Below are 16128 nucleotides of genomic sequence, written 5' to 3'. Positions count from 1 at the left end.
TTTCGTATTCCCTCAGGCAGCCATCCTGTGGTCCCTGTAATACCACCTTTTCTGGCCACATCTTTAAAAATTCAAAGAAGAGGAGGAATAAGGACCTCAAGTCTTTTGTATTGTTAATTCTAATGAGATGAATTTCTCAGGTCCTTTGTTTAAGTTTAAAAAAATTATAGAGAATGATCACTTAACCTGTCCACAGCATTTGGGCAAGCTGACCGTAATGTCTTTTCTAAAACACTTTGCACCACAGGCTCATGGGTCACCACACTTTGAGGTTTCCCCCCCCCCCCCCCACCTTCTTATCCTTTGCTGTTTCTTTCTCTTGGTGGCTCTTAGTGATTTCTTAACTTTGCAGTGACCCAGGGCCTGGTCCTTGGCCCTCATCACTTCTCCATCTAAACTTACATCCTTCCTCTTTGAATATATACATTGCAGTATAGATTACTTTTTCAAAAACCTCTTGTGAATAAAGTAGAAAAGCCTACCAGAGGTGTCCATCCTGCAACCCATGGGCCATATGAGGCTCAGGATGTGTATGAATGTGGCCTGACACAAAATTGTAAATTTACTTAAAACATTAGGGGATACTTTTGTGTGTGTGTGATTATGTGTCACAGTATATTTAATGTGTGGCCCAAGACAACTCTTCCTCTTCCAGTGTGGCCCAGAGATGCCAACAACTTGGAGACACCTGGCACAGCATAGTTTCTCAGTCTCAATACTTTTGACATATAGGGCCACATAACCCTTTGGGCTGTCCTGCGCCCAGTGGGATGATGAGCAGCATCTTTGGTCCCTTTCCACGGGATCCTAGTAGCACCTCCCCCGTTGTGACAACTGGAAATGTTTCCAATTGTTGTCAAATGTCACCTTGGGGGCAAAATCACTCTCATAAACCACTGATTTAGAATAATTGAGGGTAAAATTAAAATTCTGATAATAAAAATTATAAGCATTTGACTTAATTTGGATAGTTCACTTTCTTTTAGAGTTTATATCTGTTAAAGTTATTGGAATCTGAACAAGAATCAATAATAGAATATATATATAAAATATAGCTTGTGCTGGGTAGGAAACACATACACTTCAAAAATGAAATTTGCTTTGTCTTTAGCCCAATACCGTTCAATAATGTTTATTGTTGATATTATGTTGCCTGAATTCACACCTGTCTGTGTCAAGAGCTTTAGAATTTAGTGACAATTCACCTAAATTATCTGATTCTTAGAGGTAGGAATAGGAAGGAGTGGGAAGTAAATGATTTGGCTAATTACTGAAACTTGGGTAAATTAACCCGTCTAAGCCTTAGTTTTCTCAGCAGGATACAATTAGCAAAAGTGGCAGAGCTAAACTTGAAACTTAATTTAGGATATCATTTATGCTGCATTAAAGGCAAGATAAAGTACCCCAGATACTCTTTCTGATATAAATGTTATTTCTGAAACCTTTTCAAGTTTCTTTTTAGCTTTTTTTTTTAAATAAAATTTCCATGATACTGTCATTTGAAACACATCGTGGTCCTATCACTTAATAACCTTCTCTGTCAGGCTGGATACAAGCGTCTCAGTTACCTTCAATGGCATGATACGTCTGTTTTTTGCAGGATGATCAATGCAAGCAGATGTTCTGGGGATATTTTTCCATATGGGATTCCAGATGTGGAGCCTTTGTTCTTTTTAAATTATTTTAAATTTCAGAGGAATGGAAAAAAATAAGTACATGCTTCTATCACTGGATATTACATGTGCTTCAAGCTTTGGAAAACTAGATTATACATCCTTTGGTACTTGCTTTTATTTTTAATGATTGATAAAATGGCATATTTATTATGACTTAAATCGTCTTTAAAGAGGAACAGTTCTAATTGTCAAAAAAGCATAATAATGTATTTATTAATGTTGTATAATTGCCTTTAGAAAATCATCCCATAAAAATGCTCATTATAAGTGTGGCATTCAAAAAAAATGTCATTCATTAACTTGGGAATAAAATTATAATTACAATTATAAAGCTTTGAGGCAATTTTGTTAGGAAGCTGTGTGCTAATTGCACAGTTTAAGGTTTCTAATTTAACATTAGGTGCAAACATGATAGTCAACTGAAAAAAGCACATAAAAGTTTAATGACTGGGTTACTGCAGTGTGTGTGTGTGTGTGTGTGTGTGTGCGCGCGTGTGTGTGTGTGTGTGTGTGTGTGTAGTTTCTCTTCTGCTCGGCAATCACATTGGATTACAAAGTAACATAGAGAACATTTCATGCACTTGGAAACAGGTCTTTACTTGGGTCGGGGTTAAATGTTATGCCTATTCCCCTCTGCAGTCCCAGCTGGAGAGCAAATTCCACAGCAGTAACTGCCTAGACTTTTTGAGCAGGGCGCGGGCTGGGCTGTGTACCAACAGCCTCGTCAACTGCAGACGGAACTGCAGCATCGCTTCCTGCAGCAGAGCGTCAGTCATTGGTTCCTCCGTGACACGTGACTGATAGAGCCTTTTCTGTGTATTTTCTCGCCCATCTGTGTGGAGGGCACTGATAGGCCAGGCTGATGCGCAGGCAATTTATCATCTTGATCTCCCACTGAGTCAGGGAGCTCTCCTGTCACCAGTATTGATTTCAGAGGATGGACTAAATTTCCTAGGATTTCCATTAAGAATTAAGAAAAAAGCTCTAAGCACGCAGGGTAGCCAGACAGACATGGATATGAGATGGCACTGTGAAAACTCGCAGGTAGCTTCTTCTATCACAGCCGGTGCTCAGCACAGCTTAGAACTGCAGCATGCAGGGTTTAAGACACCAGAAGCCTAAGAACAATAATAATGAAAATAAGAATAAACTGTTTGGGATAAACTAATTTTTAGATTTAAATTCAACTATTTCTTCTTGGAGGTTGCATGTCAAATTTATGCATGCTCTATATGAAATGTAGAAAGGTTGTTTTAAATTTTTAAATGTCCTTAAACCCTGAGCATGGTTGCTTCTAGTTTTGTTTGCTGCTTTACGTGAGCTTCAGAGGTTTATTTAGCATGCTTGTTGCAAAAATGATAAAAATTGTGTGTGTATGTGTATATATATATGTATTTATGTATTAAGTTGATTCAAGTTAAAAGCATGAATAAAAGCTGCTTTCAAGACTTGCCAGACTGCTTTATTGTTGTTAATGACTCGGGAATAATTTTGCCTAACTATGCTTGAATTCTGACCATGCATGCTTTTGTGGCAGAGTGGGGTTTTCGTTGAGAATCTGTAAAGGTGAAATGTCTGAATTAAATGTATGTTTGGTGCAACAGAAAATGTTATTTGTGATCAATGATTAAGTCTGGTTAACTAATGGGAATATTTCATAATGGTAAGATTTGAGCAACATTTATACTAATTATGCTTACTGGAAAAATGCATGTTTGGGATTAGTGAAAGTGTTTATATTTTGGAAATATAAATTTTGATTATTCAACGATAGTAAGATTTTAGTTTTCAAAAATACATGTGAGTTGAAAAAATTAAAAGCGTTTTTTGATTTTAGTCTGGGAGAGGATTGAAAAACTGCTGTTTGTGTATGAGAGATAATCATGTGCATGGTGTGTGTGTGTGTGTGTGTGTGTGTTCTTGGGGGATTTTTTTGATATTCTCTTAACTCGTCCTTATTCTCAGGAATAGGGAAAATGCCTTAGCATTCAAGTATTTCCTAGGCCCATGGGAATTAGAGCCAGCAGAAGCAAGAGTATGACCAGATGGGACTGGCAGGCTTGGCAGTGAGTGGAGACAATGGGTGGGGGCGGAGCAGATGGAAGACAGAAGGGATTGCAAATCAGAAAAGGGGAAGGGGGAGGGGAAGCGTCTGCTTAATAGTGAAGGAAGCCTGGCCTTTCTTTTCCAGGGAACTTCTGACTGCATCTTTGTTGAACTATGAGATAGAATGTTATCTCTGTTGTGACAGCTATTTTTCATTAAATTAGGTAGCCCCTGCTTCATAGGTTGGAGAAGTCCCATGAATTGAAGTTGTTTTTGCCAGATTGTGAATGGTGCTCTATTTGTTCTTGTAAACTTTTCCTCTGTGCCATGGTCAGGAAAAATAGGAGCAAAATACGAAGCAGTTGTATTATTTGAGTTGGTGGTATCTAAATATATATGGCAATAACTAGTAAACTTAACCAGACCTTAAATAATTCAAACATCTATAGGGTAAACTGCCCATTACCCTAAAATAGCTTTCAATTCTGAAAATATTCAGAGATCAGGCTGACTAATCTGTTATTTTTACTTCTGGCTTATAAACAGCTCTTCATTTCTAGAATAACTTGGAATGTTTTATTTAAGTATTTGTTGATGTCATGAATCCTCGGGATGTGACCAATGCCCGCTTCAAATTCTAAAATGAAACTAATAACTCTGCATCCTCCATCAAGCCCTCTGTCACTCAAGCGCCCAGAGAACTGGGCACACCCTTTGCCAAGCAAGGTCATAAAACTGGGGAAAATGAAAACTTCTGAATTTTATAATTTTAATGATTCTTTTAGAACTACAAAATGAACCAGGTACAATTTCCAGTCCTAAGTACAGCTGAATTTGACCAAATTCATGCTGCCAAAATGTACCAACAAAACACAAATGTTAACAGTCCAGAGATACATCTTGTGGTCTGTGGATCACTCACAGCACACTTCATCATTTGGTTCGTGGACCTTGTTGATGGAGGGAATTTCTATTCTTCAAAGACACTTTTATCATGCCACATGTCTCTCTTGACTTGCCTTTTGATTCTTGGCTTGAGAAAAAACAGCTACCTAGATAAGAGAATGAAAACTTTTACGCTTCACACCTTGAGGTATCAAAGATAATTTACTCAGATCATTTATACTAATTTCTCCAGAACTGAAGAATTAAACCAATTTCTTCCACTTTCTGCAGTCCTTTTCCTCCATGTCCTGTTCTTAGAAATTAATGAAAGGGTCCACTAAGCAGCAAAATGCTCCTCATCTGGCAAATTCCCTCTAACATTTTTAGAAAGAAATAGAGCCTGCAGGCAGAACTTTGGACAGATATGTGTATTTTGGAGGGTTGACTAGTATTCATAAACAAGATAACCCAGTGATGAAGAATAAATATTTTTGACTTTGTACAGTCATGTTGCCGAATAAGCTATGGGTCACATTCTCCTTATGGGTAAAGTGGAATAAAACTGGAAGAGCTCTGAAGTGGTATGAAATGTCTGGTCACAGTAGCATTTGAGCTCAACTTTCAAGCAAATGTCTCACCAAGACATTAACCAGGGAAATACTTAACATATTTACATAGTAATTAGTGATATAGCATTGCATATTAAGGATGTTTGGCTAGTTATGATTAAATGTTACTGTCTGCATGCCTTCCATATGCTCCTTTAATTTACAAAATGTGCTTATCCCACAGCATCTGGGTACATTTATTGATATAAACTACAAGTGCAATCAATTAACTATATGATGGCTGCAGTAGTCAGAATGGAAAAAGCCCTCTTAGCTTTATACTTTGTAGTTTTCAAATGGAAAGGAAAGCAGGCAGCCAAGGACTTTCAGTCTTTGTTTAAGTTAAGCTTAAATGTTTCAAGAATCAAGATTTACTCTATCATTTTGAAAAATAACTCATTTGAAACAAGATTATGCCCTGTTAAAATTAGTGCCCTTTAGTTCCAGTGCTAATAATGTTCTCAGGTGGATGGTGTTAGTGGATATTTAATTGCACTTAGACCACGTGGTCTTCTCTTTCACTTCACATTTCCTGTTTTTCCAGGCTTCTATTCCTCTGCTGTGTTATGTGTCATTTACAGACTCGAATGCCGTTTGCCCTAAATCTCTACATTACAAAATGTAAACAGTGAGCTATGCATATATTCCTCAGAGTGTAATGACACCAAGTTCTGCTTTACACATTTCTGTGTATACTTAGACTTTAAATTTCTTTGATTTCCACTGAAGTTACCATGTTGACCCAGAAAGACTGACATTTCCTCCTGCTATCTTATTTATAGTTATTTGACAGATGATATTTGAATCTCCCTCATCACTCTGGCACAGAGAACAGAGCCAAGCACAATATCAGGCAAACATAGACAGGCAATTTTAAGTATACAGAATAATTGGGGAGAGTCACGAACAATTATAAACCCATGGATATCTTTCTAGTGTCCTTTAGCAAATGAAGATAGTATGAGTCTAAAGTGAATAATGGCCATGAAAAAGCAAAAATATAAAGAGAAGTGTTTCCTACTTTTGTGTCATTATTTGTGATTATTACTACACATTTCCCTTTGCTCGATTTTTTACCTTTATTTGAATTTATATGCTTAATCATTAGCAACTATCTCAGAACTGTTCCCCAAAATCAATTATCCATTTTTGTTTTCATTGGTGTGATATACATATTTTGATAGTGCATATTAAGCCACAATTTTATTATTTTCTTGATGACAAACAGGCTCAAATACTTTTTTTACTATTTTTCTACATCTATGTCTTTTGTTAAAAAGACATCATTACTTTAAGTATTGCTTAGTTTAAAAGGTCAAAACTATATATAATGGTGGGAGTGACTTAAATATTATTTGAAAGGGCCAAAAACACATCAGTCTCCAAAATTATTCAATCCTAAAGGTCATATGTTCTCATCTCTGTTTCTACTGCTTTTTATATTAAAACATTGTGGGTTCATAGAATACTAAACTTGGCTCTAAGTGTATTTCGTACTTTTGTCCAAAAATATGTTTTTCTAAGTTCACAGCCTAGCTTTACTAGTAAATTTGCAGATAAAGTTGGAATTTAATGGTTTGGGGAAACACGTTCACCTCGCTGACTCCTTCATGTTTTTCAAATTGAAAACTCGACTAGAGCTTCAGAGACAATGCCTTCCCAATCAACCCTCCAGTGAAGTAAATTTGCTTACAATGAAAACATATTTATCACATATCCAAAAGCATAGATTACATATAAAATACTGTGCATATACAGTAAAGTATATATACATATAGTAAAATATATTAAAAAAATATATATATATACACATGTATACACACACACACACACACACACACACACAGGGTCCCGCAGAGGTAATGCCTGCTTGAGTGTGGTTGGTAGGGTAATAATATGGGTGTAATAATTTATAGTTCTTTGATTGGAACATGTCACCTAAAATGTCATAGGGTATGCTTGAGTGTGATGTTGTTATATTACAGAATTACATGCTTATGATTTTGTAATAAAAAGTGGAGTTATTTGTGCCAGACCCTGTGTAACTACAACTGACCCTATGATTTTCAAAACACTAATATTTCATTGTCAGATCAAAAATATTGCAGAGAATTTTTATTTTTTAAAAGCATCTTATTTTGGAGTTGCATAGGTATAGACTCAGGTGTCCATCTCAATTACCCACTTGTGAACCATCCAAATAATGGTTTATCTTGCATGACCAGAGTGCTTTACTGACCACTTACCCTCCCATTGGCTTAAAAATCATGGTTTTCAGTGGCACACCAGGACTTCTTTGAATTAGCTAGATGTCACTGGATCATCTATCCATTAGGTCTGTAGTGGTGTGTGTATGACTATGCATGTCTGCATAATAAACTGCTAAATAATTAGCTGCTAAATAATAGGTTCAAATGATACATATAACAGACTAGAGTTTTCTTAGCCTTCAAAAAGTGCCTTTTACTTCCAGAATATTGACAACTATAATATATAAGCAAATAATAGGCACCTATCTCAGTGTTCCTTATACAGTTGATAGTTAAGATCTGTTAAAATATCTGCTAGTTGATGGATCTATACCAGAACTTGGCAAGATATCATGGGTGATTTAAAGGAGAATGAAACACATGCTCCCTTAAAAGTCCAGATGAAGAGTCAGGACAAACACATACAGTTGGAGAATTGAAGGCAAAATTATTTTATCCCATAGAAAAAAATTAATGAACACATATTCATTGGGTTTGGAGAGAGTTCATTATGGACTGAGTTGATGCACTAATGTTTTTCTGCTACATATTCCTTGTGTGTGTTGGAGCAGCCCTAGTTATCTGGTTACAAAATAAAAGGTGACACAAAATCCAGTCAAATTAGGTGGGGCACACATCCCATAACACCAGTACAGACTTCTGAAGTGGAGGTTAGAGCACTGAAGGTATTTGAGTATGAAGCAAGGTCCTAAGTATCTTGTCTGAAAAAGGTCAAGGTGGGTGGTTCCTGTTCTCTGTGCCCTCAGGACAATATGTCTATTTGTTAAAAGCCAGTTTTTATGCTCTGTGAATAATAAAGGCAATGCAAATATATATGATTTTTTTATTTAAAAATTACCTACATGCTTAGTTTGTATGCATTCTCTTTATGTATTAAAATTAGCCATTGTTGCTAAATGTTACCCTTTAAAAATACGTTGATTTTCTTTTACTGGTGGAATGATTGGGATGAGTTATTTTTCCAATAATAAATTAGACACACTGGAGGAAGTATAACTATCTTAGGCCCCTTAGGGTATAATTGAGTGTGTTTGTAAATTACTCCAGCAATGATTTTCAGTATGCCTGATTCTATTTCCTTCCTTATTTTTTATTTTACTTTCATTTTGAAGGGTACCTGTCAAAAAGAAAATAGAATGTGGGTGGGTGTCGGCAGGAAGCAAGGGTCTAGACTTGAGTGAAATAATTTTGAATAAGTGATAATTATGGAAACAGTCTATTTATGTTACTGAAATGGTTATCAATATAGTACTATTATTTCCTCAGTAAGTAGTCTAAAATACAAAGACTAATTATGGGAAACTTCATGAAACATTCATTAGAATGGACTGAAATGATATCTAGGTGTAAACTATCAAACTCAATAGTTCTTGATTACTTTTCAAAATCTCAAGCTAGAGCCAGGAAGCTTAGGCTGCCGTGTAAAGGCACCCGTGCAACAGGGGTTTCCTGGACTCCTGGCCTTCTGGTTTTCCAGACAGCCAGTGAAACTGTTATGTCATTTTAAACAGAAAGCTTCTGATACAATAACAAAATAAATACTGACTTTAACCTCGCTCTCCCTCACAATTCCCTAAATGATGCATCACCTTTGTAATTCTCTAGGAAGAGAGATGAGGGTTTAAAACGAAGAGACAGTAGAAAAAGTGCATGCTGAGTTTAGCTGAAAGTCTACAATGTAAGGACATTTGCAAACATACGCCATTCAAATCAGGATAATACATACTTTATGTCTATAAATATCACAAAAGGGATACATTTATAGGGTTTTTTATTGTTTGTATTTTTTTCCTTCATGAATACATCTACATCTTTTTTTAAAGAAAACTATTTTATAAATATCAGTTTTGCCAATTTATAGATAATATGTAAGGTTTAATCAGATGCTTCTATTTTTTAGTTTATAGATAAATGTTTTAATTTAGAATAATTTAAATATATACCAGTACTGTAACCATACTATAAAGTGTTCACTCATCATCCAGATTCCCCTAATGTTTTTTTAATTTAATTTTTTAAAGATTTTATTTATTTATTTTTAGAGAGAAAGAAAAAGAGGGAGAAAGAGGGGCAGAGATACATCACTGTGTGGTTGCCTCTACTACTGGGGTACCTCCTACTGGGGACCTGTAACCCAGGCATATGCCTTGACCCAGACATGACCCAGGCATGTGCTCTGACTGGGAATTGAACCAGCAACCTTTTACTGCTCAATCCACTGAGCCACACCAGCCAGGGCCCAGCTTTCCCTAATGTTAACATTGTATTTAAGCATTGTTCATTTGTCACTGCTAAGAAGTTAACATTCAGTGTGCCCTCATAGAGATGATTCCTCTTTAGAATTTCTGTGTCATAGATGCTACTGAGTAGCTATCATCAAACTATTGGGGCAAATTTCAACACATATCTTGGTTTGATTCCCACCAATACCTAAGTGAATGCTCCTCATTGTACTACCCAGGATTTCTGTGCAGCAACACTCAATCAAGTATTTTAGAAAGAAAAACAATTAACAGAAAAGCAGTCATTTTTGTTTGTACCTGTTTTGTCTTCCCACCCATGTAAGTATTGGTTTTATCTTGAAGCTGCTCTGAGGATCTGTTTTCCCCTTTCTGTTTCTTTGAGAAATTTATACCATCCTCTACTAGAATGTTCTGCTAAACTTTAGACCTGCCCTTGCAGCTGCCCCAGTTGACCCCAAGTTCAACATGTTCCTTTGTAAACAGGGTATTTTTTGGAGTTTATCTAATTGTAAAGCAGTTCATTTGCTTTACGTAAAGACATTGTACTGGAGAAAGTACTTCTGCTACTAGTGTGGTGATGACCAACCCGCTAATTTTCTGGTATTTGACTTTCCCCCGTTTGTAAGGTTAGGAGTCCACAGCTCTAATAGTTTATGATTTTAGAGTGTGAATATATGTGAATTGCTTTTCAAACAAAAGGTTTTAAAGACAAGGGGCTTAAAACATAGAATGCTTTTCATTTTGTTGCAACATCTCCTCCAAATATTGAGATGAATTTGCATCTGGGATTTGCTCACGGAATTTTCATTTTGAAACGAGTATGAGAATAATTCCAGTCATGGCCAGCATTAATTAGAGGGAAAGCTCCCTTTCCATCTCCACAATGAAGAACACAGAGGCTCATTAGCATTCCATGGGCAGGGCTGGTAGGTTTCAGAGAATTAGCAGGTTGGAATCCCAGAAACTCACAATAGGAAAAGAAAAAACATCTTTTCATTTCAACATCATCTTGACAAATGAGGAAAAATTTTGCAGTGTGTACATCGAAAAAGCAAGCCAAATTCTGTGAAAACAAAGGAAAGGGGCCCCAGATTGCCTGTTCTTCTCCTTATATTCCCAAACCTCCACCATTGCGAAGAGATCTTGTAATTATGTCAAACCTATTTTTTATAAGATGGATGCCAAAAGAGCTAAATTATTCATTGTAAGTGAAAATACTTATTACCATGTGTCAAGAAACTCTGATTCCCTCTCTGGTATTCCTAACAAGAACCCTGTGGTATAGAATCATGGGTTGAATCTACTAAATAATTACCCACATAAATGCTGTACTCTCTGTGTGTATTTTTAGGTTTTATATCAATAAATATTCTATAAAGTGCTGCACATTCTGCACTAAAAGTCCTTTATCCCCAAATCAGTTTTAGATTCTTCCCTAAAAAATAAGGTGCGCTGTGGCTGCTAATGGAAGCGGTGAGGACAGTGGTGACATAAGCAATCAACAACACAGCTGGAGAAAAATTTTCACCACCCATAAAGATTTATGGAAAAATTAATTTAGTACATGCCAAATGAGATCCTCAGAGAACAAGTCTTCGTAAGCATTTTTCCATAAACACAAAAAAGAAAGTGGGTCTACATTGGTAACAGAAGGTTAGTTGTGTAGGACAATTATTTTTAGTGTTGTTCACAATTTATGCATAAAAACTAATATAGCTTGCAATTTTCTGTTGTAATGTGAAACATTCAGCAAGGAAATGAAACTAGATGCAGAAATGCAATTAGAGCTTCGATATTTATAATTTCAAGACTTCTTAAAATATGGAAAATGTAGTGATTGCATTTTTTTTTATTTGTTATCAGCATGTACATATAGGACTTGATGGATGTTCTGGAAATCAGCTTTATGGAGTACAAATTGATATGTACAGTAGAGGTTTGGCTTTTAAGGTAATCTTATAATGATAGATTTGATTTCCAGCACACCCTTAGCTTGAAACACTTCAACTGGAAAGCATTCCCTGGACCCTGCAAAGCCTAAGGCCCTGTGGGGCTATGGCAGTAGAGAGAGCAAAGAAGGACAAGGTGTTATGAGGTGTGAAACCACACTCTTCCTGGCCAGCTCTTTTCACTCAGCTCACGGGAAAATCAGGCCTGGGTGCTATTGCAGCAGCTCTGGAACATGTGGCCCATTTACCACCCTTAGTGTCTTTCTCAGCTCATCACCTGTTATGCATTTTATTCTTTTGTGGGAAGAATTCCGTTTTACATTTATCATATCTGGTGGAACTGGGAAAAAAGGACGCCTGTGTTCTGAAAGGGTTTTATCAGATAACTCGTCCTTCTTTGCCCATTTGAATGAAAGCGACTGAGAAGCTGCCTTCATTGCTTTACCTCCTATTGTTCGGTGCTAGATGCTCAAGGACAGCACAGTCCTCTGTGAGGCACTTTTCTGTTCTGTGTCTTTAAGGTTTGGTGTTTAGGAGGGGTGAAGTCTTTGTGCCTGAAGAGAACTGAGCCCTAGAGACTCAGTTTAGTTGACGAGTCCTGAAGCAGAGTTTGTTTGATGGACTGATGGACTTTTCCTTATACATCTTATTTTTTTCTTTCCCCTAAACCTCTTTCTAAAATTTTGAAACCAAGACCTATTTCGCATTTCGCTGAGTGAGCTATTCATCCTACTGTTGTAAGTCTGAAATACTTCTGTCACTGGCCTCATCTGTAAGATGGCATGAGACGCCCTGCCACTATCCAAACCTAGGTGGAAGGATGATTGTCTTTCATTTTCTCCTCACTTCTGCTCATTCTTTTCTTCGTAATTTCCTGTTTACCTCTTTTTTTCAACTTTCCCTCTAACAGAAATCTGCTAGTGACCTTCATTGCTTTCTTCTGCCCCATTTGTGTCGCTTAAGAATCACATTCTGAAACCAGTGCATAGGCATACAATTGCTAAGTCACTCAGCATTATGCTTAGACCTTGTGGAGGTGAGAAGAATCCACCGGATATTGTGGTATTAAAAGGGAATATATTGAGCACAACCTAACGCTTGGGTGAATAGGATGCTGCAGGATTTTAGGAATGGAAAGTAAGATTACTCACCATAGCAGTAGCTAATTGGGCAGAAACTAGAGAGTCCTCAGAATATAAGTATTAGAAATTTAATTTTTCATAAATACCTGATACTTCCTTCTTAATTGTGTTGGTTTTATCTTATTATATTTGTATTTTGTTTTACTTTTTTCTTTTAAATCAAAGGACTATTTGTTGTTTCAAGTTTTAGTTGTTCAGTATCTTAATCCTTAGGATGTCATTCATGTTGAAGGATAAATAACAAAAGGGTGAACAAAAATGGTGCCTCCAGTAATGACCTGTCATGTAATAATTTCCCTACTTCAAATCATGGTGAAATAGTCAATATTCTAACTACCTTAAAAGCACTAATTATTTTAGGTACAAGCTACCATATTTAGAAGAAAAGTAAATTGCTCAGACCAAATAAATTTCACTTCATAGAGAAAGTATGAGGCCCTGCGTACTGGCATTTCATTTTCAGTTGTCAGTGAACCAGTTCACCAAATGAAAAATCATTATATTTATGCGTATGTGTATATTTTATCTATATGCACATTTTAAATCGGAGATCCCCTGCAGCCTTTACCCAGCTTTCCCCCGTGTTAACATCTTGTGTAACAATAGACCAGTATCAAACCAGAATATTTATATTGTTATAAGTCATAGAACTTACTCAGACTTCACCAGTTGTATGTGCACATATTTATGCGTATGTAGCTCTGTGCAATTTCATCATGTGTAGCTTCTTGTAACCACTACCAAAGTCAATATAACTAGCTATACCATTACCACAAGACTTGCTTGATTATCACATTTTAAAGGGACCCAAGGGGTCATGTACTCTCACCTTCTAATTTTGGGGGTAGGGAGTGGTATGCCCCAAGTCGAAGACTTTGATAATAATTGAACTCCTAGTAGAATCTCAGAATGCTATGTTCTGTTCAAGACCAGTGTCAGGAATCCCACTTACATTCTCAATTTATGAAGCAGGCATTGTTGTACGAGTTTAAAGATAAGAGATTGAAGGAAATGAAAGCTTTAAAGTAGTTGAATTGACCAATTTTATCAGAATAATTAATTTTTAAAAGTATCTGACATTCTAATTCTATTCCTGGATGCATAAAGGGTAAGGGAACATTAATGTCAATATAAGGATTAGACAGGTATTTCAGACAAGGCATATATATAACAGAGGTGACCCATCTTGCTTCATAGAGATTCAACATGGTTGCTAGTGGGAGAAGGTAGTTATTATCTGTAAAGATTCCAGGAGATTTAGCTGTAAATTATATAACCAGTACTCTCTACCCAAAGTTTTGAATGCCTACTCCCTCCCATTCTCTCTCTCTCTCTCTCTCTCTCTCTCTCTCTCTCTCTCTCTCTCTTTCTCTGTCTCTCTCTCTCTCTCTCTCACACACACACACACACACACACACACACTACATGATGTAATAATTCTTTTCCCTTTCCGGCTACCTTTAATGCTTACTTTAATTTAGTTACCACTTATAAAATTGTTGAGGTGACGTTTGGGGGTTTTTGGGAATTGGAGGGGGGGTGGTCACAGCATGTGATCTGACCCATTCACCTCTTCCAAAGTGGATACACTTTGGAACTACATGCTGTGGGAATGAGCCTGGTTATAGAAGAATAGGTCAGAAATTATTTGGAAAGAGTGTAGAATTAAAGACTTTCCTGCTGTATCAGCATCATAGAAAACTGAAGATGTAAAAGACCCATTAGCTGCTTTGCCCTATTTCCATGGAAATTGCAGTGAACATTTTTCAAAAGAACTAATCTATTTTTGTTTAAAATAAATGGGAACTCAGTGTAGACTCTTGTTAAAACTTGAAACTGCTGATTGTTGTTTTCTGAGTTGTTTTTCTTTTTAGATCCACTTGACAGTTTGCATCGCTAATTATTGTGTTCTCATTTGTTTAATTCCAGCGTTGCCATAGGCTTTTTAGCATGGGGAGGGGAGGGGAACACCACTGCAGTTTTAAAGTCCTGTACAGCCACAGGCCATTCAATCAGGGAGTGTGGGGGAGATGATGATTATGTTGTGTACACATGTGTGTGTTTGCAAAATTAAAGCAGGAAAATGAATTTTAGGTAACTGCCAGGCTTTGGTAGCTAATAACACTTTAGGGGAGGTTTTGTCAGTTCCCAAATGCAGGAGATGGTGGGCCCCTTGTGGCCCTCTTTCATGTAGAGTACTTTGTATCGTGATGGATAACTTGAAGTAAAAAACTTTTGCTAGGAAAACTAGAGAATATACTCTCTTAGAAATCCAGGTGGTGGTGTTTTACTGGTGAATGGATTTCTTTAAAAATATTGACTTAATTTGCATATTACCATTTTAGATAGAAAAAGCCTTGTAAGATGAAGAGAATTTGTTAAGAATTATTTTTAAACAAGTATATAGCTTTAAAACTTTCTAATTTTACTGTTCTGTGGATTCTATTTATGGGGGAAAATGCTTTATTTAGGAACCAGTGCTTTTATTGCCAGTGAAGCACGAGTCCATTGTGCAGGTTTTGCAACTTAGATGCATCAGCTGAACAATTTAAGAACGATTGAGGTAGTGATTATTAAAATGAGTTAAATTGCTTCTTTTGTATGTCTTTTTGTTTTGGGTGGTGGTTGTGCCTTTTTTGGGTGCAGAGGAGTTTGATTTAATGGCTAGAATTACTTTAATTTTCTTTCCTGCATTATAGGATGGAACCCTTTTTAAAAGATCCTCCACAATCTATTACACTGAGAGTTTGCTTTAATTGAGCATCCCTAAATAATCATCATGCTTCTTTAAGGATATGTCCATTTTGAATGAGGACATTAATGTGAAAATTGGTAGAAAGTTTTTTTTTTGTTTTGTTTTGTTTTATATATATTTTAAAGATTTTATTTATTTTTTTTAGAGAGGGAAGGGAGGGAGGGAGGGAGAGGGAGAGAGAGAGAGAGAGAGAGAGAGAGAGAGAGAGAAACATCAATGTGTAGTTGCTGGGGGTTATGGACTGCAACCCAGGAATGTACCCTGGCTGGGAATCGAACCTGGGACACTTTGGTTCCCAGCCTGCGCCGGTAGAAAGTTTTTACAGCTTTTTCTTACTGGGAGTGCAACTCTCTATTTACAACAATGGTGAAAATGACTACTGTTGAATTTATGTTTGCCATTTACCTTAGAACAGCCAAGCTGGTGATGTTGGCCAGGTAAGAACAGATTAAGAATAGATGATAAATGACTAGACCTCCACATTGGCAAGATGATAGATACATACATACGTACATACATACATACACACATACACAAATACATAGATACTAGAC

The 16128-nt window shown here is 36.6% G+C and overlaps 1 protein-coding gene across 41 annotated transcripts in view; it reads left to right on the top strand.

Moving 5' to 3' along the window:
- The window catches only part of NRXN1 (neurexin 1), a 1086661-nt gene that overhangs the window by 1026984 nt on the left and 43549 nt on the right, over window positions 1–16128 (top strand). The window contains exon 1 of one of the 41 annotated variants that reach the window (XM_028514452.2): window positions 2255–2720. The exons of 39 other annotated variants lie outside the window; for them this stretch is intronic. In XM_028514452.2, coding sequence (XP_028370253.1) covers window positions 2688–2720 — 33 coding nt within the window. In that variant the 5' untranslated portion in view covers window positions 2255–2687. Of the gene's footprint in view, window positions 1–2254; window positions 2721–16128 lie in introns of those variants that run through there. One more of the 41 variants, XM_028514451.2, reaches the window with a different exon arrangement.

The sequence above is a fragment of the Phyllostomus discolor genome, chromosome 6 (genome assembly GCF_004126475.2).
Source record: "Phyllostomus discolor isolate MPI-MPIP mPhyDis1 chromosome 6, mPhyDis1.pri.v3, whole genome shotgun sequence".
NCBI classification, from domain to species: domain Eukaryota; kingdom Metazoa; phylum Chordata; class Mammalia; order Chiroptera; family Phyllostomidae; genus Phyllostomus; species Phyllostomus discolor.
The sequence above is the reverse complement of the archived record's forward strand: the minus strand, read 5'-3'. Positions and strand labels throughout refer to the sequence as shown.